General features: G+C 39.7%; 1 protein-coding gene across 1 annotated transcript in view; it reads left to right on the top strand.

Moving 5' to 3' along the window:
* The window catches only part of CEP120 (centrosomal protein 120), a 78,193-nt gene extending 53,111 nt beyond the window's left edge, over positions 1-25,082 (top strand). Inside the window, exons 19-20 of the mRNA XM_077753014.1 lie at positions 14,304-14,449; positions 18,261-25,082. Coding sequence (XP_077609140.1) covers positions 14,304-14,449; positions 18,261-18,495 — 381 coding nt within the window. The 3' untranslated portion in view covers positions 18,496-25,082. The remainder of the gene's footprint in view (positions 1-14,303; positions 14,450-18,260) is intronic.
* Positions 25,083-26,575: the final 1,493 nt, after the last annotated feature.

Here is a 26,575-nt window from a genome sequence, read left to right as displayed (position 1 = left end):
ATTACTGAGTCCTCACTAAGGAAGTGATTCCCAGACATTCTGGATTTGATATCTTTGGTACAATGTGTAGCATAGATCTCAAAAAATTCTGAGTGGTAGAAGACATAGAAAGGGAAATTTAGTTGTTTTCCCCCTCGTCTCCATGAAGAAAACTACAGAAATATTTTTAAACCAAAGGTTTTGTTGTTCGACAGATACTCAAGATTGTTCCTTTAAGTTTTGTTTTTTAAAGAATACGTTTAAAAGCGTTTCAAATCGTCCCCTTAGAAAACAATTGTCGTTAGAATAAAAGCTGCTGCTTCTGAAAAATAAATCATTAAAGACGTATGAATTTGTTCGTGTAGAAAATGTAACATTTTCATGATGTCACATAAATTAAAACTAGGTCTGCTTCTTCCCGGGACAGGAAACAGAACTAAGATTTTGGGTAGGATGTGGGTCCCTTACCATATTTGTGCACAGTAGATCTGTTTAAAACTAAGCTCTGATATATTTAGTTAAAACAACACAGGCTTCATTGGCTGACATCAGCACTATCTTGTCCAGTCTCCTGCTTATCCACTCAGGGTAATTAATTTGATTAATTTATAAGTAATTTAGCCAAGGATGGGATGTAAATCTTTGTTTAAGAAAACAGTTGGAGGTCCAAGTCTTGGTTAAAAACTGTGTCTTGAAACCATCCAGGCCCTCCTACTGACTTGTCAGCTCTGGGTTATTTTCAGAAAACTTGACTTGAGTTCCTTAGTTTCGTTGTAAGTTTTTCCCACAGACTTACATGGTATGTGTGAGCGGGAGAGTAAGTAGTGGCCACTTTTTAGCCGCTGTTTAGTCTAGTGTATGCATGTTTACATCTCCTCCCTGGATTTATAGGCAGCTCAGGCAAAATAAAGATTATACTCACTTGATTGAGGAGTCTTTAACCCAGAGCACCTGGCAGTGGAGAGGATTTCTTTCTCTAACCTCTGATTTTTGTGTGCGCATGTATGATCATTATTAATGCCATATATTTGGTGAAAAATCCAAGGCATTTAACAGCTTGTCTTCTGTGTTTTGGAACTAGAGTGTTTCAAGTCTTATAGACTTACAGTTTTACAAGGCAACCTAACCTGACATAATTGGTCTTTAGTATTTTTTCCTGCTTGTCATTCTGCTTGCTTATTGTAAACACATACAAACTTGGCAGCACTGCCTAACACAGAAAATAAAACCCACCAGTGACCTCATCTCATCCTCAGCCAGAGGTAACAGCTCGGTCTGTTTTTGCCAAGCTTTCTTTTCCTCTCTTTCTTAATAATTGCTTTTTAAAACAAATAGATCCTAACAGTCCAAAGAGGGAAAGAAAGAAAAGATTCTTATACACCCCGCCTTCTCCCCCCCCCCCCCCCTTCTATTTTAAAAAACAGAGCACTATCAGTGTTCTGGAAGCCCTCTGTGTGCTTTTTCTCAACCACATCCTCTCCAGAGGTGAGTAGTTGCCTAAATTTGGTATTTATTCTCCCTTTGCTTTACTTTGATGTGTTTTTAAACTTTATGTAGATGGAATCATTCCCTTTGAATCATTCTGCTGTCTGCCTTATACGACTCAAAATTGGTTTTGAGACTGAGCTATTTTGAGGCAAGCAGCTATAGTTCATTTTTACTGCTTTATAAAACAAACAGATGATCATAGCACAATTTACCCAGTCCTTTTCAATGGCTTTTTCCTTTAACTTGGAACGAGACAGCTGAAAAGCTTGTGTATGTCTGAGTTTCTCTAATATTTCTTTGGAAAAGTAGAGTTTCTGGTAATAGGGTTCACTGGTTTCTTCGGCTTTGCTAAATGGGGCCAAATTACTTTCCAAAGTGCTCGTACGACTCTTGAGTTCCCCAGAGTGGTGTGTAACTGTTATTCTTCATACGATGTCCAACACTTGGCTGTTATCACATGTGTTCATTTTTTCCAGTTTGAAAATAGTGTCTGAAATAGTGTCACTTTGAGACTTCAGTTTTCATATCCCTGATGACTTACTTGGAGCATCTTTTCTTTGGTATACTAACCACGTATCTTTCTTCACTAAGGAATGCCTGTTGATGTCTTTTGCTCAGTAGAAGTCAACAGGTAATCTAGATTTTAGAGTCAGCACATGCCCAGTTTGAAACAATGGCTATCACTCCGTTCTAGAACAGAGGTGATATGATGGAGAATTGGAATGAAGAATTAGAATCTTTTGAATGATCTAGAAATTCTGGAACTGAGAAGTATTTTAAGTGAAATGTAAGAATGTAAAAGATGAACTCACAGCAGATTGGATATAGCAGAACCAAGGAGTGTGAACTCACATCAGTAAAAAGCATCTAAACTGAAACAGAGGGGAGAAAGAGAGGATGGAAAAATAGCAAACAACAGGAGTGACACGTGAGATAGAGGATAGGAGATTGACTACCATTTGTGTGTAACTATGGACCCTGACTTAGTCCCTTTGGGCTCCCTTAACAAAGTATCACAGACCTAACAAACCACAGAAATTGGTTTCTCGCACTTCTGAAGGCTGTAAGGCCAAGATCAGGGCTCCGGCATGGTCAGTTTTTGTGTCTAGAGAGGCCGCCTTGCCAGCTTGTAAATGGCCACCTTTTTGCCAAGCCCTCATGTAGTAGAGGGGTCAGGGAGCTCTGTTGGGCCTCTTTTATAGGGACAGTAATCCCATTTAGGAGGGTTCACCTGCATGACCTAATCACCTCCCACAGGCCCCATCCCCTAACACCTCAAAATGGGGATTTTGAGGTTTCCATGACACACATTTCCCCAGCTATCTGAAAGAGTATTCCTGTAAAACTTTTCTTAAGTTGAAATGGTGCAAAAAGCAAGGCGTATCCCCAACTTTCCCACAGTTGGTGTCAGGCCAGTTCATTTTTACAGAAGACCTACACTTGTATGGTAATGGTTTTAAGAATGGCAAAAATCCTCTTTGGATTTGTTCAGCAAAAATTGATACTAATGTAGCTTCTGCTAACAGACAAATGGCTGATTGCCAACTTTCAGAAAGCAGGGAAACCTATATGTATTTGGGGGAGACCAATATTAAGCCTTTAGCATCCCCTCAGAGAAAGAATGGGAGAGAACACAGTATTTGAAGAGGTACTACCTGAGAATTCTCTAAAAGTGAAAAAGCAATTCATAGATTCAAGAATATTTATGAACTCTAGGAATAAATACAAAGTCAGCCATACCTAGGTTCGCTGTAGTAGAATTGCCAAAAAGCAAAGGAAACCTGAAGAAGATGGGGGTAGAGGGAGACCGGACTTTCCAGCAGCAGGGGAACACCCTCAACGTCCTGAAAGCATACAACTGCCAACCCCAGGTCCTGTTCGCACTGAAAATACTTAACGCAAGTGACAGTGACTTAAGACTTTGCAGACCAATGAAAACTAGGAGACTCTGTCATGGCAAACCTAAAGTAAAAAAAAATAATGTAGGGTGTTCTTCAGAAGGAAAACCATGCCAAATGAAAACGAGAATAAACAGCAATGGAAATAAATATCTGACTAAAATATAAATAATTCTTGCTTGTAGAAAACACTCAAAATATTAGAATTAAAATTCTTGACAAAAACAGAGGAACAAGAGTAGAAAAGATAACAAGGGATGGATAGAGTTAAAATGCTTAAAGGATGTTCCATTATTTGAAGTTGTCAAAGGACTAATTTGTGTTATTTTTTCTAAATGAAGAGTAAAAATGAATAAGAAGCTTAACAGAGCAGGGGAAATGGAATGACAAAGGATTAGACTAATCTAAAAGAAAGAGAAAGGAACCTCAAATAGAACAAGTGCAAAATACCAGCATGTAAAGAGTTCAACTTTTATATCACCAACTGCTTTAAGTATAAATGGACTAAATACTGTCCTTAGAGACAAATACTGCATGAAAAACTAAACAACAGTATACCATTCATAAGAGATGTAGCTTAAATGTAAGGTATTGAATGGATAAATTTAAAAGAGAGAAGTATATACTATATTAAGACTAATCACAGGAAAGCTGGTCTCGCAATACATTTATCAGGCAAAACAGACTTTGGGGCAAGAGCCATTACTGTAGATAGAATGTTCATCATTATAAAAGGGTCAGTTCACCTGGAAGATGACAGCCATTCCACATGTGTATGTACCTAACAACAGCCACAAATTTATGTAAAGCGAAAATCAACAGAACTAAATGAAAAATAGACAAATTCATAATAATGGTAGATTTTGCCACAACTCTCCTGGGAACTGATAGAGCAAACACAAGAGAATCATTAAAGATTTAGACGATTAGACAACACAGCCTTTGGTATACAGAATATTTCACCAAAAAAGTCTAAAATACACGTTTTCTAGTATACCTGGTCTATATGGAACATTTAGCCAAATTGCTCATATGCTCGGTCAAACCATTCTCAACAGCTTTCAGATTATAATTTACAATATGTCCACAGTGAGATTAACCTAGAAATTAATAATGAAAAGATAATATCCCCAAAATGATTGAAAATTAAGTAGTACACTTCTAATTACCCATAGCTAAACTGGAGACCACAAGTGAATTTAGAGAATATTTTGAATCAAAAAATATGAAAATATAGTCTACCAAGACAGGAGGTATTTTTTCTTTTTCTTTGAGAAAGAGAGAGAGGCCACCAAGCAGGGGAGAGGAGCAAAGGGAGAGAGAGGGAATCCCAACCAGTCTCCCTGCTCAGCCTGGAGCCTGACGCAGGGCTCTGTCCCATGACCTTGGGATCATAACCTGAGGTGAAATCAAGAGTCAGATGCTCAGAGAGGGACCAAGATGGCAGAACAGCATGGAAGGTTTTTTGTGTGTGTCTCTCATCCCTAAACAGCAGCCAGATCAACACTAAACCATCTTAGACACCTAGAAAACGGATTTGAGAATTAACATAACAATCTACAACCTAAACCACAGAACTCGGCAGGTACACAACACTGAGGAGTAAACTGGGGGATAGAGATGCAGCGGAGGGCAAGGAGCTGTTTTTGCTTGTGGAGAGAGAATGAAGTTGGGGGGAGAGTACGGGTAAAGCGCTCCCCCTCCGCAAAGCAGCTGGAGAGAAAGTGGGAGAGTGGAAACAGCTACAGGGGACTGAACAAAAAAGGGAGAAAGGAGGTTTAACTTCCATTAAAATTCTATAAACAGTCTGAAACTCCACAACTCGATACCTGGCAGTGCTCTGATGTGGGAAGGGCGAATCCCTAGGAGCAGAGAGTGAGGTCCTTGGGCCACAAGGGGAGAGGAGGTTCCCCTGCTGGGAGGACATTTGGTAGAGGCTGTGCAGCCTCCCCACAGGCAAGTGTCCCAGTGGACCCAGAGAACAACCATAGTCACTGGTGCTGGAATAAGGACATTAAGGGTGAAACCTCGTGCTAGATATGTGTTGTGATTTACTCTAAGACCTGAAATGCTGTTGCTGAGTGATGGCGCAAACTTTTCCTGGGGTGGGCTGGTGCCTGGCTGCAGTCTCTGGGCATCCGCAGGGGCACAGTTTCGCCAATGTTTCTGGGGGCAGGCACCCAGGCATTGCTCAGCAAGACCTTCCCCCAGAGGGTCTGACCGGGACCAAAGCCCCCCTCAGAAGTGAGGGGTTGGGAAACAGAGACCTATCAGAGATAAAACTCAGGTGGGAGGTGCTGCCTGGCATCCTGATGGCTTGGTCATGGACATTGTGGAAGTGGGGAGTGAACAGAAGCCGGAGACAAAGGAGGGGTACTTGATTACCAGTAGTGAGAGCACAGAGTCCTGATGCTAGAGACTGGGTAGCAGGTGACGCCATTTTCACCCCTCTCGTGCATGCGCCTACACGCCTATATGCACCACAACAATACACGTCAGTAAGCTAAGTAGCACCATCTAGTGGAGAATGGAGCCATTACACTAAGCCCCACCCAACTGTGCCAACCACCCTCTTGAGGAGGAACACCACAAGTCTCCACCTGCTTAGTTTACATGCTATAAAGTGATTTATAGCTCAGCTTCTGCGGGAAACCGGGTGTAATTTCAGTTGTTCATTCTGTTCACTGGTCCATCTATGCAATATTTTTCTTTTTCTTCTTGAATACAGAGAAAAATTAATTTTTTCCTTTCCATTGTTAACATTTTTTCTACATTTTTTACTTTTCTGTAAATTTTTAAATTGTATTTTACTTTCATTTCCTTTCATTCTGTTTTATCGTATTCATTTTTTTAAGTTTTCAGACGTTTTCCTTTTTTAAAATTTTTTCTTTTTTCTCTTTTCTTATCTTTCCCTTTTTTCGCTAACCTGTCAAGCTTCTTTCAGCAACCAGACCAAAAACATCTAGGATCTAGCATCCTTTATTTGATCTTTTTGTGTTGTTTTTACTTTGATTTTTATTTTTTTACTTTACTAATTCCTTTAACTCCTTCAGAATGATGTAATGAAGGAATCACCCCAAAAGAAAGAACAGGAAGAAATGACAGCCAGGGACTTAACACAGATACAACCAAGATGTCTGAACTAGAATTTAGAATCATGATAAGAATACTAGCTGGGGTTGAAAATATATTAGAATCCCTTTCTGTGGAAATAAAAGAAGTAAAAGCGAGGCAGGATGAAATAAAAAATGCTGTAACTAAGCTGTAATCTCGAATGGATGCCACAGCAGCAAAGATGGATGAGGCAGAGAAGTGAATCAGCAATATAGAGGACAAACATATGGAGAATAAAGCAGCAGAAAAAAAGAGGAGACTAAGGCAAAAGAGCATGATATGAGAGAGAACTCAGTGAGTCATTAGAAAGGAATAACATCACAATCATAGGGGTCTCAGAAGATGAAGAGGGAGAAAAAAGGGCAGAAGATTTATGAGGGAAAATCATAGCAGAAAACTTTCCTAACCTGGGAAAAGACACAGACCTCAAAATCCAAGTTGCACAGAGAACTCCTATTAGAGTCAACAAAAACCGACCATCCACATGTCATATCATAGTCAAATTCACAAAATACTCAGGCAAGGAAAGAATCTTGAAAGGAGCAAGGGAAAATAGTCCTTAACCTACAAAGGAAGACAGATCAGGTTCACAGCAGACCTATCTACAGAAACTTGGCAGGCCAGAAACGTGCTGAATTGGAAAAATAGGCAGCCAAGAATTCTTCATCTAGCAAGGCTGACATTCAAAATAGAAGGAGAGATTAAAAGTTTCCCAGACAAACAAAAATTAAAGGACCTCGTGACCACCAAATCAGCCCTGCAAGAAATTATAAAGGGGACTCTCTGAGGGGAGAAAAGATGAGAAAAAAAAAAAAAAAAAGACCAAGAACAGCAAAGACTAGAAGGACCAGAGAACACTATGAGAAACTCCAACTCTACAGGCGGCATAATGGCAAAAAATTCATATGTTTCAGTACTCATTATAAACATCAATGGACTAAATGCTCCACTCAAAAGACAGAGGGTAAGAGAATGGGTAAGAAAACAAGATCCATCTTTATGGACCCACTTTAAACCTAAACAAAGCTTCAGATTGAAAGTAAGGGGGATTGAGAACCATCTATCATGCCAGTGGTCGCCAAAAGTAAGCCAGACTAACCATACTTATATAAGACAAACTAGATTTCAAAATAAAGACTATAATAAAGAAGGGCATTATATCATAATTAAGGGGTAGTTGTAAACACTTATACTCCAAAATGTGGGAACACCGAAATAATTAAATCAGTTAATCACAGACATAAAGAAACTCATTGATAATACCATAATAGTAGGAGACCTCAACACCCCACTTAGAGCAATGGACAGATCATCTAAACAGAAAACCAACAAGGAAACAATGCCTCTGAATGACACACTGCACTGAATAGACTTAAAATATATATTCAGAACATTTCATCCTAAAGCAGCAGAATACACATTCTTCTAGAGTGCTTACAGAACATTCTCCAGAATAGATTACATACTGGGACACAAATCAGCCCTCAACAAGTACAAAAAGATCGAAATCATACTGTGCATATTTTCAGACCACAATGTTATGAAACTCGAAATCAACCACAAGAAAAAATGTGGGAAGGTAACAAATACTTGGAGACTAAAGAACATACTACCAAAGAATGGATGGGCTAACCAAAAAGTTGAGGAGGGAATTTAAAAGTACATGGAAGCCTATGAAAATGATAACACCACAGCCCAAAACCTCTGGGACACAGCCAAGGCAGTAATAAGAGGGAAGGATATAGCAATCCAGGCCTTCCTAAAGAAGGGACAAGGGTCTCAGATACATAACCTAACCTTATATCTTAAAGAGCTGGAAAAAGAACAGCAAGTAAAACCCCAAACCAGCAGAAGACAGGAAATAATAAAGATTAGACAAATCAATACTATCAAAACCAAAAAGCAAAGCAAAACAAAACAAAACAAAAAGCCAGTAAAACAGATCAAAGAAACCAGGAGCTGGTTCTTTGAAGAATTAACAAAACTGATAAACCCCTAACCAGTTTGACCAAAAAGAAAAAGGAAAGCGCCCAAAGAAATAAAATCAAGAATGAAAGAGGAGAGATCACAACCAACACAGCAGAAATACAAACATTAATAAGAGACTATTACAAGCAATTATACAGCAATAAAATGGGCACTCTGGAACAAATGGATAAATTCCTAGAAATCTATAAAGTACCAAAACTGAAACAAGAAGAAATACAAAATTTGAACAGACCCATAACCAGTAAAGAAATCTAATTAGTAATCAAAAATCTCCCCAAAAACAAGAGTCCATGGCTTTCCCCAGTAATTCTACCAAACATTTAAAGAAGAGTTAACATCTATTCTTTTAAAGCTGTTCCATAAAATTGAAATGGAAGGAAAACTTGTAAACTTATTCTATGAAGCCAGTATTACCTTGATTCCAAAAACAAAGACCCCACTAAAAAGGAGAACTACAGACCAATTTCCCTGGTGAACGTAATACAAAAATCCTCAACAAGTTACTAGCCATCTAGATCCAACAATACATTAAAAATATTATCCACCATGACCAAGTGGGATTTATTCTTGGGATGCAGAGCTGGTTAGATATCCACCAATCAACGTGATACATCACATCAGTGAAAGAAAGGACAAGAATTACATGTTCCTCTCAGTAGAAGCAGAGAAAGCATTTGACGAAATACAGGATCCTTTCTTGATAAAAACCCTGAAGAGAGTAGGGATAGAAGGATCAGATCTCAAGATTATAAAAGCCACATATGAAAGACCCAGTACTAACATCATCCTCAATGGGGAAAAACTGAGAGTTTTCCCCCTAAGGTTAGGGACACGACAGTGACGTCCACTCTTGCCACTGTCATTCAACATAGTATTGGAAGTCTTAGCCTCAGCAATCAGGCAGCACAAAGGGTTAAAAGGCAGGAAAATCGGCCAGGAGGAAGTCAAACTTTAATTATTTGCATTTGACATGATACTCTATATGGAAGACCCAAAAGAGTACACCAAAAACTACTGGAACTGATCCATGTATTCAGCAAAGTCACAGAATATAAAATCAGTGCACAGACATTGTTCACATTCCTATACACCAATAATGAAGCAACAAAAAGAGAAATCAAGGAATCGATCCCATTTACAACTGCACCAACACCCATAAAATACCTAGGAATAAACCTAACCAAACAGGGAAAAATCTGTACACTGAAAACTGTAGAAAGCTTAGGAAAGAAATTGAAGAAAACACAAAAATTGAAAAATATTCCATAATCCTAGACAGGAAAAACAAACACTGTTAAAATGTCAATACTACCCAAAGCAATCTACATATTCAATGCAATTCCTATCAAAATAATACCAGCATTCTTCACAGAGCTAGAACAAACAATCCTAAAATTTGTATGGAACCCAGAAAAGACCCCAAATGGACAAAGCAATCCTGAAAAGAAAACCAAAGCTGGAGGCATCAGAATCCCAGACTTCAAGCTATATTACAAAGCTGTAATCGTCAAGACAGTATGGTACAGGCAGAAAAACACACTCAGATCAATGGAACAGAAAAAAGAACGCAGAAATGGACCCACAAACATATGGCCAACTAATCTCGGACAAAGCAAGAAAGACTATCCAGTGGAATAAAGACAGTCTCTTCAGCAAACGGTGTTGGAAAAACTGGATGGCAACATGCAGAAAAATGAACTTAGATCATTTTCTTACACCATACACAAAAATAAACTCAAAATGGATAAAAGACCTAAATGTAAGACAGGAAGCTATCAAAATCCTCAAGGAGAAAGCAGGTTGAGACCTCTTTGATATCGGTCACAGCATCTTCTTACTCAACACCTCTCTGGAGGCAAGGGAAACAAAAGCAAAAATGAACTATTGGGACCTTGTCAAAATGGGAATAGGAGAAGATACCTGCAAATGACCTATCAGATAAAGGGTTAGTATCGAAAATCTATAAAGAACTTATCAAACTCTATACCCAGAACAAATACTGCAGTGAAGAAATGGGCAAAAGACATGAATAGACACTTCTCTAAAGAAGACATATAGATGGCTAACAGACACATGAAAAAATGCCGAACATCGCTGATCATCAGGGAAATACAAATCAAAACCACAATGAGATACCACCACATGCCCGTCAGAATGGTTAACATTAATAACTCAGGCAATGACAGATGTTGGTGAGGATGCAGAGAAAGAGGATCTCTTTTGCTGTTGGTGGGAATGCAAACTGGTGTAGCATTCTGGGAAACAGTATGGAGATTCCTCAGAAAATTAAAAATAGAACTACCATATGACCCAGTAGTTGCACTACTAGGTATTTATTCAAGGGATACAGGTATGCGCTTTCAGAGGAGCCTGTGCACCCCAATGTTTATATCAGTGCTATTGACAATAGCCACAGTATGGAAGGAGCCCAGAGGTCCATCAATGGATGAATGGATAGATAAGATGTGGTGTATATACAATGGAGTATTACTTGGCAATCAAAAAAGAATGAAATCTTGCCATTTGCAATGAACTGGATGGAACTGGAGGGTATTATACTAAGCAAAATTAGTCAGAGAAAGACAAATATCATATGACTTCACTCATGCAGAATTTAAGATACAAAACAAACAAACATAAGGGAAGGGAAGCAAAAATAATATAAAAACAGGGAGGGAGACAAAACATAAGAAACTCTTAAATATAGACAACAAACAGAGTTGCTGGAGGGGTTGTGGGAAGCGGGTAAGGGGCATCAAGGAATCTACTCCTGAAATCACTGTTGAACTATATGCTAATTAACCTGGATGTAAATTTAAAAACTAATTAATTTATAAAAAGTGTCAGAATGCTCAGCCAAGTGAGCCACCTAGGTACCCCCTCAAGACAGGAGATTTAATGCAAGCTGTGCTTAGTGGAAAATTTTATAATCTTGAGTGCACTTAAAAAATAAAGACAGGGGCGCCTCGGTGGCTTAGTCGGTTAAGCGTCCGACTTTCGCTTAGGTCATGATCTTGCGGTTCGTGGGTTCGGGCCCCGCGTCGGGCTCTGTGCTGACTGCCAGCTCAGAGCCTGGAGCCTGTTTCAGTCTGTGACTCCCTCTCTCCCTGACCCCCCCCTGCTCACGCTGTCTCTCTCTCTCTCCTAGAAATAAATAAAACATAAAAAAAAAAAAAAAATTAAAAAAAAATAAATAAAGACAAATTATTCTCAAAATATCTTTCAAATAGTAAAAGTACTTAAGGTAGCTAGAAAGAAGGGATAAGTAAAAATTAATGAAATAGGAAATCTACAACAAAATCAACAAAATTAAGTTCTTTTTTTGAAAAGACCTCCTCCATGGCGCAGTGTTCAAGGACAGAAAGAAAATCAAGAATAAAAAAAAGGGGGGACACAGGGATTCTGATCCCATAGTCATTTAAAACAATAAGAATGGTATTAAAAATTCTTTTTGGTGAACTTTAGGTACAGAAGTTATAAAACTGACACAAGAAGAAACAAAACACTAATTGGATAGCTCTTAGGGAAACTGAATCTGTAATGAAACACTTTCACACACATGCTCTAGACCTACATGGTGTCACACTTGAATTTTAGTAAAAATTTTAGAACACTAATCATAAACTGTTTCAAAAAGTAGGAAGACAGAACATTCTTTTTTAAAATGAGACTAGCATAATCTTGATTCCCAAATCTGACAAGGATATTACAAGAACAGAACCCACTGGACACCCAGTCTCCGGAACATTGATAAAGTATACACATCTGAAGTGAGTTTACTTATTAAATAAATAAGATAAGCTGGGTGTTTAACATCTTCAAAAAATAAATTGAGTAAAACATCAAAAAGGGGGCATCAGTTGGAAAGGAGAAAACAAGACTATTATTTGTAGATGATGCTGTTATACTTAGAAAACCAAAAAGTATCCATAGGTGACCTACTAGGACTAACAGGTGAGTTTAGCAAGTTTACTGAAACCAACTCAGCACATAAATGCCAATTTTAATTATACTAGAGCCAATTAGAAAATGAGAATTTAAAAACTGCCATTTACTGTAACATCTAAAATCAAGAAATACCTAGGAGCACATGCTAAGACAGTTGTTACCCTTCGTCTATAGAGAAGTATAAGATACTAAATGAAATTAAGTAAGACCTAAATAATTGGAGAGGTAAACCGTGTTCACCGATTGAAGAATCACTATCGTAAAGATAATGCTTTTGGCCAAAGTGATGTGTAGATTAAGCACCATCATCAGCAGATCCCAGGAGCCTTTCTTTTTTCCAGCTCTAGAAAATGAGATTTCTGTAAAAATGTACGAGTCCTGAATAGCTAAGAGAATTCTGAAGAACAGACAGAGGTGGAAGACTTATACTATCACTTATCAAGAGTTATTATTTTAAAAATTACAGTATCAAAGCAGTAAAATTGAATGCAAGGGTAGAGAAATAGATCAGGCTAGAGATTTCATAAACAAACTCATACATATATTATATACATGGACAGAGGTGGTATTTCAGTGTTGTTACTGCCAGACCATGGGAGGTGGAAGTTTTTTTAGTAAATGTTGCCACATCAGTTGGAGCTCTGTATTGGGGTTGGGGCAGGGAGGGAGCAAAGAGACTTGATCTCATACATCCTCAAAACCAACTGCACATGAATTACTGATCTGAATGAAGCTTCAAGGACGGTATAAAAGAGCATCTTCACACAAAAGCCTCCTCAAGACTGAGGCACGCAAAAATTTACTTAAACTGGACAAAGAAGGCACCACCCAAAAAGTAAACAGAGAAGTTTCTGTCAAAATTAAGTCAAAACCACCACTAAAGGAATGAAAAGGCAAGAAAAAAACCTAGTGGAAAATATTTGCAATTTAAGTAACTGATAGAAGGCTTACCCCATATATATAAGGATTAATAAATAAGGATTAATTTTGTGGTGTTAGAAGTGAGGGTAGTAATTACCTTGAGAAAAGGATTAGTGGTTAATGGCGGGGCAGAAGCCACAGAAGCATTTCTGGGGTTCTCCTAAATTTCCATTTCTCAATCTGCACGGAGTAGTTTGCTTTGTAAAATTTTATCAGTGTCCACTCGTCATTTGCAGTTGACGGTTGTTCAGAAAATGTTCATGTTGCGAAAAGACATTATACCTTTTGATACGGCTCTCCCCTTTGGGGGTTCTGTCCCCCAGGAAAAGCACCTGTCCCTCAAAACATGTGTAGAAAGGACCCTGAGCCATGTCTGTGAGATGATACGGTGTTTTACTGAAGCACCACTTGGGCTACCTGAAGTGCCTGCTACTGAGAGAGCGGTCAAGTATACCATGGGATATCCATTCTCTGGAATGTTCCACCTTCATTCTGAAGAAATTTTATATCCTAGCTGCAGAAATTTTTCTATGATCTTGGAGAAGGGTGGGAGGGCGTATTATTACCTGAGGTTGAAGGAGAATTAGTGACCAGGGCAGACACTTAATTTAGTTTTTCATGGCACATCTTTGTAAAATTAAACCATTTCTTAGATGCTTTTACTGTGGCTCCCTGGGGCACCCCATGATGTTGACAGCAGACTCTTGCCTTCATCTTCTCTTCTCTTATGGTGTTTAGCTAACCTCAGTTCACTGTTTGGGCCCTGAATGATTATGGCTTATAACCAGAAGACGAGTGACAGCTTTCAAGAGAGCCTAGGCCTTTCCACATAGGATGTGATGCATATAGTTGGAGTGCATGGCTATACCACGGGTACCGTCTAATGCGATTATGCTCACAAGTCTGAGTCCTATGAGATACATTTATTCCTAACTTTAGAGTTCTGGCTTGTTCTTTTCTTTCAAGCGGGAACAAGAAAGTCAAATGGCTCGTCTGAAAAAACAGCAAGAGGAATTAGAACAGATGAGACTACGTTACCTGGCTGCTGAGGAAAAAGATACAGTCAAGACGGAAAGACAAGAACTGTTGGATATAAGAAATGAATTAAACAGGTATGACAACCAAAATTCCCTTTTTTCCAGACACTAACACAAATTCCAGGAGGAGAACCTCTTAACTGACTATTGGTCCAGGGAAATACAATGTCAGGGCTTTAAAGAAAAACGGTAGTGGACTAGCAAAAGAGGAAGTCTACACTCAAGTCTGTTATTCACTTTTTTTTTTTTTTTGCCATAAACGTAGCTGTATTGAGCTGTTTTTTTTCCTATGCGTAGCATTAGTCCTTTAAATTTTATCTTTGTATGACTGCTGTAGGATTGTTGCTACTATTTCATGGTGGTTGATTACACAAAATTTTTAATAACATAAAATTAAGATTACACTTCAAATCTAGTTGTATTGTTAATATGAATAATAAAATTGCCCTTACTTATTGAGCCCTTACTGTATGCCAGGAGCTGTTGTAAATGCTTTCTTTGCTTTTTTTTTTTTTTTTTTAAATCGTGAAAGCAGCTTTTTGATGAAGGTATCATCCCCATTTAGAGATGAGGAACCTGCTGATTAGGGCTTTGAGTACCCTTTCCAAGGTCACATAGCTAGTAAATCATGGAGCCAGAGTTCACACGTGATTCTGCGGCTGTGTTTTTAATTACTGTTCAGCACTGGACTTCTCTGGAACGTCATGTTCATCTGAGTTACCATTTCAGCAGTGTTGCATGTCAGAAAAGCCATCATTAGAAAGCAGCCTAAGAACAAATTATATTCTTTTGGGAAGGGAATTTGGGGGAAGGCTTTTTAAATTAGTTTCTCAAGATAATAGTATTTTTGTTTCAGCAAAGCAAACTGTTTTAGCTTGGGCTGTGGTTGGTGTATGCTGGGTGACTTCAATAACTGAAGTTTCTTTCTCACAGTGCTAGAGGTTTGAAGTTCAAGATCAAGGAACCAGCTTGTTTAGTTTCTGGTGAGGACTCTCTGGCTTGTACACAGCTGCTTCACACTGTCCTCCCACTGTCCCTTGCGTCTTTTCCAGTGTGAGCACTAATGCCAGCATGAGATCCCCCCCGCCCCCATGATCTCATCTAAACCTACTCATCTCCCGAAGACCCTTTCTCCAAATACCGTCAGATCAAGGATGAGAGCTTCAGCATATTAACTTTGAGGGACACCACATTCAGTCCACAGCACTTACAGGTGACAAATGCAGTCACTCTCGTAGGTGGGTTCAGAGCTGAATTCAGCAACTACACTTAGCATACTTGTGTGTAAACATAATTGGAAAGGGTTCAGGTCTGTGGTGCCACACTGCAGGGCTCCCTTTTTGGTTTTTAGTTTTTAGTCAGCACATATTTGGTGTCCACTGTGTTGTAAACGTGGAAGAGTTTACAAATTAGTAACGTGATCCTTGCCTTCCAGAATTTTACTGCCATATTCATAGAGTGCATGTTTCGGTTTTAGTTTAATATATATTAAGCCTCTGCTCTTTATTAAGCATGGTTTTGGTGGCTTATACGAAGATAGCCGTTTGGTATCAAATTTGTAGATCATGCAAAATTAAATCTTATTAATATGATAGTAAAATTATTAATCTTAATAAATTAGGATTTAGAGAGAACTTAAGGCAATAAGGATATTAGAAACAAAAGCAGAGTCCTCTGCATAAGTTATAAGAAAAACCTCTTAAGTGCTAGGCAAGACATAATAAAACAGTTGATGTGAGGAAGCCCGGGAGGATTTAAGGCCACTAGTAACAGTGTGACTTGGCTGTGAAAGTGCCGTTGCAGTTAGGGACATTCACAGAGGTGTTCAGTTTCTCGGCACTGGTAAAATCCCAGCTGGGGCGTTCTTACCCATGTGCAGTACATTTTCAAGTCAGTCACCTACCTAGAGAGTTTCCGATGGAATGTGACTAAAAATTAGGTGAGGAGAGTGAGGGATACTGAACTTGAGAACGCTAGGGCAGAGTATTAGATAACTGTCCTCAGCTAGCTGGAGGGCTCCCGAGTTAAAGACAAGTCGGGGCCCTTCTTGAACAGCACCGTAGCCAGCTGTTGCAAAGGAGAAGGCTACACACTAGGTTCTGTATAAGAACGAACATTCTAACAGAGCAGCGGTACAGAGCAGTAGGTTGCTAGTGACAGAAGTGTGCAGGTGGAGTCCAGACACAGCGTTTGTCACAGATGTAGCGTTTCCTTTGACAACTTTCTGGGCTTCTTCAGCTATAAGGTTCTAAAGATCTGTGAGCCTGATTGGTGATTTGCGTTTTAGTGAAGATGCAGTAGAGATAATCTATCACTTGTATAAAAATCAGGTTTATCCTTCATGTGTAAACAGATGAACAAGAAAATGGCTGGAGTTTCTAATAGAGTTGGATGTCGTATGTCATTAGTTTGCATGGAGGACCTCTTTCTCCACGAGAACTATACATGCTACAGCAGGGGCAGCATCCATCTACACCCTTTCTCCAGTAACCACTTGATTTCCACCCCTGTCCCAGAGCACAGTGCTTTCACTACCTAGGCTCTTTCTCTCAGAACAGATGGAAATGTGTGGTATCCTTCTTGGACTGCAGACTTCAGTTTCCTGTTCTTCCATGGGGAATCGTATAGAGGGTCCTCTGAACAGACCCAAGTGTATACTGTCAGCAGTCCAGCACCCTCTCTGGGGGCTCAGTTCTCCGTGTCTGTGAGCAGGACTCTCCTCACAGGTTCTTCCTGCCTCACCCTGACTCTGCCTAAGTTCACAAGCGAATTCACTTCTCACTGGCATCGTTACTCTAAAGACCATCTAGAAGCAGGGGCTTAGACTCAATGCTTCATCCTTCTCATTTATAAAAACAAAATTCAGGAGTAGTTGCAAGTTAAAACGTTTTTATAGCTACTTGCTAGAGGAGTCTGAAGTTCTCTCTTAAGTGTATATTCTCAATTAAAACAAAACCTACGCCATGTCCAAACCTGGTATTATTATCACGTAGTAAGTATACTATGTATTTGACATTTACAAGGCAGTGTGCATATTACTCTATTGGAGGTACCAGATTCCAGTCTCATACCTGCTCCATTCTCTCCCAGATGAGGAGGGACATTGAACTATAACAGACATATCGTGAAGACTTGCATACAGAGTCTTCAAGTGTCCGTGCCCTCTGGACCAGGCGTTCACATCTGTACGGTTTCACTTTCTACGGATGCTTAGTGACCTCAGCTCCATAATGGAAAGTTTTTGTCATGATCCACTGTAGAATCCCCAAAACCTAGCTCTGTGTGGTACCAGTAGATATTTGTGGAATAAACTACAAGGGAATTCTGTTCAAAACAACAACAAAGGTTGAACCACAACCTAAAGATCAGCGATAAAGGATGATTAAGTAAGGGTACATCCAAATGATGGAGTGTTGGGGAGGCCTTTTAGAAGAACCCTTAGAGACGTAAGAAAACATATGTTATATTAGTAAGTGAAAAGAATTGCAGACGGCCTTGCCTATATACTATCATCTCTGTTTTAGAAAAGCATTTAAAATACATATGCATTTTTAAGTGAAAAGGCATGTAGAAGAATCATTACTTGGATGGGTTATCTATAGGTAAGATCATAATGATTTCATTTTCTTTTCTTGAACATTTCCAGAACTGCTACAGTGTTTATGTATTTTATTATTAGACAAGCAAGTATTGTTTTCAAAACTGTCTTTGAAGAGTATGCTAACTGGCTAGCCAAGTCGAATACTGGTTTCTGTCGGCCTCCTGAAAATCATACTCCAGACAGAATTTACCACTGAGTCATTTTTTCAAACGGTGTTGCTAACAAAAAGATCAGAACCCAAAAGTTTGCTGCCTGCTAGAGTGGTGTTGGTTCTTGACTTCCCAGGTTGAGGCAACAAGAACAAAAACAGTACCAGGATTCCAGAGAGATTGCAAGTGGAAAAATGGACAGCCCACGTGGCAACGCACTGGAAGAAGGTTTGGATGATTATTTGACTCGACTCATAGAAGAAAGGGATACTTTGATGCGGACGGGTGTGTATAATCACGAGGATCGAATAATAAGCGAACTAGACCGACAGATCAGAGAGGTTTTGGCAAAAAACAGTGCCGGTAATTAATAACATTTGGAAAATCTTTACAGAGACTCCAGGCTTAAATTTTAATTTCATTGTCAAACTCTCAAAGGAAGAGAAAATGGATGTTTTGAAAACCGATTTTCAATTTTTTTACAAGCAGAATTTTGTATGTTATTGTACAGTATTTATTTGATTGTATTTACTTTATGCTACCTCTGCTGCCCTGGTTTTATTTGTCATTGCATTTTATACACTCACTTTAAATGACTTCATTGTTTCTCATAATTTATGATTTCATGGCTAACTTTCACAACAGCTTTTCACGAGACTTGTTCTTAGAGAAATGACTGCAGTAGTTTCCAGTTACCTGATTTTTCATGTTGAGCCAAAAGAGTCTATGTTGCACTTTAAAAAAGCGGTGTCCTGTTCCTTTGAGTATAGAGATCTCCCAAGTGGAGACCCATTGTAACCAACTGTAACTCATTTTAGATGGCCTGTGTATTTAACTTGTAACCATTTGCAAAGGACAAGTTTGCAAACAGAAAACAGGATACTGAGTGACAAAACAGTCATTTGTGTAAATAAAGTTAATACAGCATAACCTTGTTTGAGCAGGTAGTGAATTTCCAGCTTTTCAGTGTGCACTTATCTAGCAGGAAGGTGAAAGTCCTAGCTTTAAAAAGGTCTGCTCTGCCAAACTCTTGCTCCAGATCGTAATGTTTTCTTTTCTTGAAAAGAGGGATTTTTTAATCTTCCAGAAACAGTGATGCTCGTTGTTAACCCAAACCCTCTGTAATGTAACAGGCAAACAGAAAGAAAAGGCCCGTGCTGAGAACAGAGAGTGAAAAACAACGATTTTTTAATCGCCCTAATCTTAATCAATCGCTTTTTTTAAGTACATGAGATGAAGTCATTGGATTTATGTAGTGCCCTGTCTAGAAACTTATGAGAATTCCTATATGCCGTCTTCAGGGCCAACATCTGTCCTCAGAGCAACACTTTCCGCCTCCTTGTACAGGGTACCGAAAAGGCTGGTTAGCAGATTCACACATTATGTGAGTCTTAAAATACATGTCGTTTAAAATTTCTGATTCCCAAACAGAAAAACTTTAAGCATACTTGGGGAAATCGATAACGTTTGCCGAGAACTTCCATTAAAGCAGAATAGGCTGGTGGGAAACATGAAAATAATTTTTGGTTCTTTTCAAGGAAATGTATTTTTGGGAAAAGCAAAGCCCCAACAAGCATTATATGTTTCGTTTTGTTTCCTTAATAACAAAGTACTCATCTTCTAAAAACAAACTCAGCAGTAAAACAGAGAAAGAAATGACTGATTGAGAGAATATGGACTCTGTGAATCACAGCAGGAATCGGAAGCATTAATTATGGTTAGACCCTTCCCTCACTGATTCTCATGCCCCACGAACGGACCAGGAGGGGTTTGGTTTCGAAGGCCTCTGGGGAAATACTGTGACTGCCTTCACCTGCTCTGTGTGCTGCGTGTGACTGTTTTCAGACACTAGAGGGGGCCTCAGATTTAAAGAAACAAAAAGGACTTTCTCACACGGTGTGTGGTTCACTTCGCCTCTGTAAAGCCGCCCTCTGGCTCTGTCCCTTCACAAATAAAAGTCATAATCCGATGCCACTTGGAGTAGCCAGGCAGCCTGTTCCTGTTGCTTCAGCACAGAATGGACAAGCATTCGGCACCCCCGCATCCCGTCACTTTGTGTTTTCGGTTGTGTAATGCTTCCGTCGCTGATGCTTTTCTGTGTCTTAAAATTGGGAACATCTGAAATTGTAAAACCTTTCTGGAGTCCCTGAGCGACAGCCCTTTCATCTGTGAGTGTCTGTTAACGCGTTAACACCGGGTGCCTTACCAAGTTAGCATCAGTGTCTGAACTGGGAGTGTAACCACAGCAGACGAGTGTGTGCGGATTGGTGAGCAGGCTCCTCAGTACTGCACCCAGTGGCAGCCCTTCTGTCCAGTATTTTAGTGTGAAACAAAGTAGACCTTTAGGATGTTCGTGGTTCCTCTACTTGGAGAAAGTCTCGTTTCCCCGTCTGAGGCCGGCACATCGTGCACGGAAGAAGGGTGGATCTGGTCCCCCAGCTCGATGCGGCGTCCCGTTGGCGTAAGCGTGCAGAACTCCCTTCCCAGGGTAGCCCGGTCATTTCTGGGTGGCCCTTGGTTCCCAGTGTTGCCGGCAGATGTGGGAGTCTGAGTACGATCGAGGGACGTTTCGGGGCACCTCACAGACAGCTAGAGAAGAGAACGGTGGCCTGTGACCACATGACTTTCTTGCCCACTTACTACTGTGTCATTTCTCTGTTTGTACAACATATTGCCTGTTCTTCTGGTCTGAAAAAGGGTCTGCTGGTAGCTCTGTGTGGAATTTTAAAATTTGGCCTCTTGCTATCATTGTGTCCAGCTTGAATGAATAGCTAACTTAATTTTTTTTATTGATATAATTCACAACCATAAAATCACTTTTTTTTTATATTTTAGAGAGTGCACACTAGCAGGGAAGAGGGCAAGAGGGAGAATCTCAGGCAGGCTCCATACTCCACACAGAGCCTGATGTAGGACTCAATCCCACAACCCTGGGATCATGACCTGAGCCAAAATCAAGAGGCCTTCAACCAAATGAGTCACCCAGGCACCCCTAAAATTCATCAGTGTAAATTATACAATTCAGTGAATGTTATCATATTCACACGGTTGTACAATAATCAATCACTATCTAATTCTAGAACATTTCATTATCCTCACAAGAAACCCCATATACATTAGCAAGTCACTCCCCATTCTTCCCTCTGCCCAGTTCCTGGTGACCACTAATGTCCTTTCTATCACTGTGGGGATTTGACTCTTCTGGACATTTCACGTACATGAAGTCCCCAAGTTGAAATTAAAAAAATTTTTTTTAATATTTTAGAGAGAGACACAGAGTGTGAGTAGGGGAGAGGCAAAGAGAGAGGGAGACACAGAATCCAAAGCTGAATCCAGGCTCTGAGCTGTCAGCACAGAACCCGACATGGCGTCCTAACTCAGGAACCGCGAGATCATGACCTGAGCCGCAGTCAGATGTTCAACCAGATGAGCCACCCAGGTGACCCCCAAAGTTGATACATAAAACCGGAAACACTGGAAAACCCGAGGTATTTTTCTATAACCAGTTCCTATGTATATAACATTTTATCAGATGTTGTATTAAATGATAATAGGCAGAAGGCCAAAATAAGGGTATATAACGTTTGTCAGTCAATTAAGACAGCTCAACTCTCACTGTCAGTCACCTACCAAAGCAGTCACAAATAATAATAATGAAAGGTGAGGGGTGCCTGGGTGGGTCAGTCGGTTAAGCATCTGACTCTTGACTTCAGTTCAGCTCAGGTTCTCATGACTCCTGAGATCCAGCCCTATGTCAGACTCTGCGCTGATGTTGCAGAGCCTGCTTGGGATTCTTTCTGCCCTTTCCCCCGCTCGCTTGCATGTGCTCTCTCTCGCTCTGAAAATAAACTTAAAAACATCTTTATAAAAAGTGTTTAAAAACGGTAAACTTTGCCGCAGATCTGTCTACGCGGTGTTTTTATGCTGAACGTTTTCTGTCCACGAGTTGCCCATCAAGCCATCCTTGAAGACCCCACCTTCTCATTCCCTGATTGTAGGAGTGGATCTGCCACTTCCTTACATGTCTGTTGTGCCTTGGTTTACAAAATCAGAAGTTACTGAAAATTAACACCTGCCTTTTCATTGTGACTTCTAAAGGTAACTTGGCGGATCCTTGAAACTTCCTGTTATTACGTTAATGCTTTATAAAATTAAGGTCTTCTTGTCTTGAGGAAAAAGAAAAAAGAACAGAAAACCAGGCAAATCAACACTGGTGTTCCGTTTTGCAGATAGTCCAGACCACGGACATGATAAATGGGAGAGAGAACTCTTCACAACGGATTTCTAGTTGCCTAAATTAGGTGTAGCAGTCTTATTGCTGGTTGGGCTTACCAAATGATGAAGTAATTTGTGTGGGAGTGCTGAATAAAGTCTGCTTGAATAATTTTTCTTACGGCAGGATGTGTAAATTTAAGTCCATCTTTGATACTTGTGTTTTGGCAACTGTAACAGAGGCACTAGAGCCCAGACTTTCCAGCATGCCCTTTACTGCTCCTTGCTTTAGAGCAGTCCTCATGCTTCCTCCTCTCCGCTTCCCCCGGCTTCCGTGATTGAGGAAACCAAGATGTAACAACTCATCTATCTTGGTGTAAATGGGAGAGTTGGACAGGATGGTGTAAGCACCTAAATTTTTCACTCAAACCAAAAGAACTAGAGTGTTCACTGATGGTATTCTATAACCTCTATTTGACATCAAGTTCGAATCCACTGTTGTTAGGAATGTTAACTGTAGGAAGGCTGTTATACACTTAAATCTCATTTTATTTGCTTCTCTGGGGTTGTCCTCATGTTTTCACTAGAAATGTTTTTACAGATGTAGGCTCTTCAGATATGAAGTTGCTCAAGTGGAGACTCACAAGTTTAGCTTTCAAATTAAAGGGGGGTGGAAATCTGTTGAGAAAGATTAATTTATAGATAATAATTTACTGACTGATACGTTAATGCACAGGGATCCCTAGAGGCTTTTAAAGTTGTAGTCATTATATTCTTAAGGTTTCTAGGAATGTTAAACCTGTCATTCATAATAGGAGAGAACTAAAATAAGACCCATTTATAATTTCTTCTTGGAAACATTTCATCCACAAATTCATAGACAAATATTTTTTCTTCTCCAAATAAACTAATAGTTGGACAGCACAATCCTTTTCTTGATTAACATGTTAACTAGTCGAAAGCATGCAGATACATTGGATGAATGCTGAGTTTTCCTCAATATTTTATATTAAAACTTGGCCAGAGAAAGAGAAATATTGCTGCAAAATCTTACTTTGACATTATTGTAAATGTTCGTGAATGCCAACCCCATACCGAGGCGTCTATGCCTCGGAGGTTTGCGGTGTTTTAAGCTCTTCTTCAGCAAATTCTTCTCTTAGTGAGTAGAAGGAACAGGATTCCGAGCCTTAAAGAACTAGGAGTTCTCTGTCATCCAAAAAATTAACACGTGGCCACTACCATTTCCATCTGTTTCAAAAAAAATTTTTTTTAACATTCATTTATTTTAGAGAGACAGAATGTGAGCAGAGGAGGGCAGAGAGAGAGGGAGACACAGAATCTGAAGACAGGCTCCAGGCTCTGAGCTGTCAGCCCAGAGCTCTGTGTGGGGCTCAGACTCATGAACCACGAGATCATGACCTGAGCCAAAGTGGGCCACTTAACCAACTGAGCCATCCAGGCACGCCTCCATCTGTTTTCTTGAGAGAACTTCGGGATTTCAAGCAAGATCATTATTCCATTACTTGAGTTCAGTTCAGATTTGGGGCAAAATGTGATGCCCTGAAGACAGATGGTCAAATCAAGAATTTGAGGCATGAATACTGAGCCGCTATCTTCAGTCATGCCGTTCCAATTGGATGAGATAGGGTAGCAGACTGGTGTCTTCACCCGGTTGTTGCCCAGGGGAAGGAAATTTCAGTTCTTGACTTAGCTTCATTGTTGGCAGGTGAGATTAATGGGCTTGTCTTGGTCTCTGACAGAAGTTTATTTAGGTAACTAAGTGAAATTTGTAAAATTTGCACAAAGAAAATAAAGGTACTGAAGAGGAAATTGTTTTATAAATAGTCTTCAGAAGTGATTTAGACTACAGACTTTTTTTGCCAATAAAAATTGTATTTGTCACCCCACTTTTGGCCCTCTATCAATCCATTGTCAACCCACATTTCTCTCCATTATCTCTCTGCGCGTGTATGTTTACCAGGAACAAAGGACACCCAAAAGACCTCTTTAAAAGGTTCTTTTAAAACCCCACTAAAAGGAAATGAGAGGAGAACGAGGAAGCGTAGAAAGAATTCACACCCCTGTTTTGTCCTTGGGTCGACCTTTTTTCTTTCTCAGGTCTATGAGGTGTCCAGTGGTTCTGCTGGCTCTTTTATTCATTTGAACCTCAGAGTCCTTGTCCAGATCTATAGGAAGGATGTCTGGGAATCTAACAGCACACAGATGCAGGAGGAGCCCCGCTTGAGATTTGCTGCCTTCGTGCTGCTGCCTTCAGGGTGCGTACGCACAAAGCACGTCCTGGGGACGTGTCCTTCTACCAAAGAGAATAATCTGCCCCTTCTACTGAGATCAGATGAACTGAGGTATCCATCATGATTATGTATATTTTCCTTTATTTGTGTATTTGCATGTTATTATGTTTACATATGCATTTGTAAACTGGGAATCCTTCGTGTAGATAACACTGTTCAGTTATATATAAATTCCTAACATTGTTCTTCCGATTCTTAGAGATGAGACCCCCTGTAAGCACTTGTGAACTGTGCAAGTGGTTCTTGCCTCTATTCCCTTTACCGATCGACAGCAAACAATGGACAGAAGACCATTTCTGCGTTCCGTCCTCAAGCCTTGTCTGTGCTATTATACCTTTCCTGTGATGACTCTGTGTCCTGCCCTACTGAAGTTAACAAAAACTTTAGGATTATTAATAAAAGCTCTACTAATGCTTGTTTATTTTATGTCAAAAGGGACTTTTCTGAGATTAAGTGCATTTTGATACCAAGGGTAGTATCAAACCTGTTTGAAATACATGCTCAGTTTAGTCAAACTACATCAGCCTAGCTGCTAGTCACAATGAAACCAGAGGTAACTATGTGAAAAGAACAGACAGTTAATAATACTGTACTGTCTGCTTGAAATTTGCTCAAATAGCAGATCTTCAGCATTCTCAACACACACACACACCCGTGTGCGAACACGGTACCTACATGAGATGATAGATTATCACACACACATGGTAACTACATGAAGCTATGGATTGATTTTGCTAATCACAGTGTACATATCACATCATTGCACTGTATACGTCATATACAATTTTGTTAAGTATAACTCAAACTGGGAAGAAAAAGAAAGGCATCCAAATTATAAAGGTATGAGTGTCTGTTTAAAGATGACATAGCTGATCACCTAAAAAAAATCCAAAGGAATCTACAAAAATGCTACCAAGACTACTAAGTCCATTTTGCAAGGTTGGGAAATCCAACCAGGTCAACATGTAAAAATCTACAAATGTCAGTTGTATTTGTGTATACTACCAGCAAACAATCCCCAGAGCATAAAAATATGCAACCCTTAGTAATAAATAGGACACACATGTCAAAGACCTACACACATAACTAAAATACCGCTAAGATAACCTAAGTAAAGAAACATGATGTTCACACAGGTCAGAAGAGTCCACATTCCTAAGGTGTCGCTCTCCCCCAGTCGATCTACAGGTTTAGTGTAATGCCTATAAAAATCCCATCGTGGTTCTTTTGTTGTTGAAACTGAGAAACGCCATCTAAAATTTATACTGAAATGCAAAGGAAGAACCTGAAGTCACCCCCTCTGCCAAGGCGCCAAGTGTATACCTATTTATTATAGAGGAATTCCTCCTCAAGAAGAACTAAGGGCTGACTGAACAGCTTCCAAACAACAAAAGACAGACCCCACAGAGAACTGCAGGCACACAATCTACACAGGGGACCACCATACACAGGATCACTCCTCCAAGTTTATTTAGGAAAGCAGCTGTTCTTCCTAATTCATAGAAACACATGAGAAAGTCAAACAAAATGAGGACACAATAGAACATGTGCCAAACAAACAAGACAAAAACTCAGACAAACAACTACAAGGAACAGAGGTAACCATCCTCCTAATACAGAGTTCAAAATAACGGCCATGAACATGCTCACCAGGCTAGAGAGACATTGGGATGAACTGCAGAGAACGACTAGATGAAGTGAGAACTTCAACAAAGAGATTTAAAAATACATTAAAAACCAAAGGTGACGAATACAATAATCAAAATGAAAATTACAGCAGAGGGGATCAAGAGCAGAGTAGAGGAGGCACAAGAACGAATCCACAATCTGGAAGATAGGCTATTGGAAAGCACCCATGCTTACAGCAAAGAGGGAAAAAAATAACTAGGATGGGTTAAGAATCTCTTGGGTAATGTCAAATGAATAA

This window comes from Crocuta crocuta, unplaced genomic scaffold, assembly GCF_008692635.1.
Source record: "Crocuta crocuta isolate KB4526 unplaced genomic scaffold, BGI_CrCroc_1.0 scaffold377, whole genome shotgun sequence".
Lineage (NCBI taxonomy): Eukaryota > Metazoa > Chordata > Mammalia > Carnivora > Hyaenidae > Crocuta > Crocuta crocuta.
The sequence above is the reverse complement of the archived record's forward strand: the minus strand, read 5'-3'. Positions and strand labels throughout refer to the sequence as shown.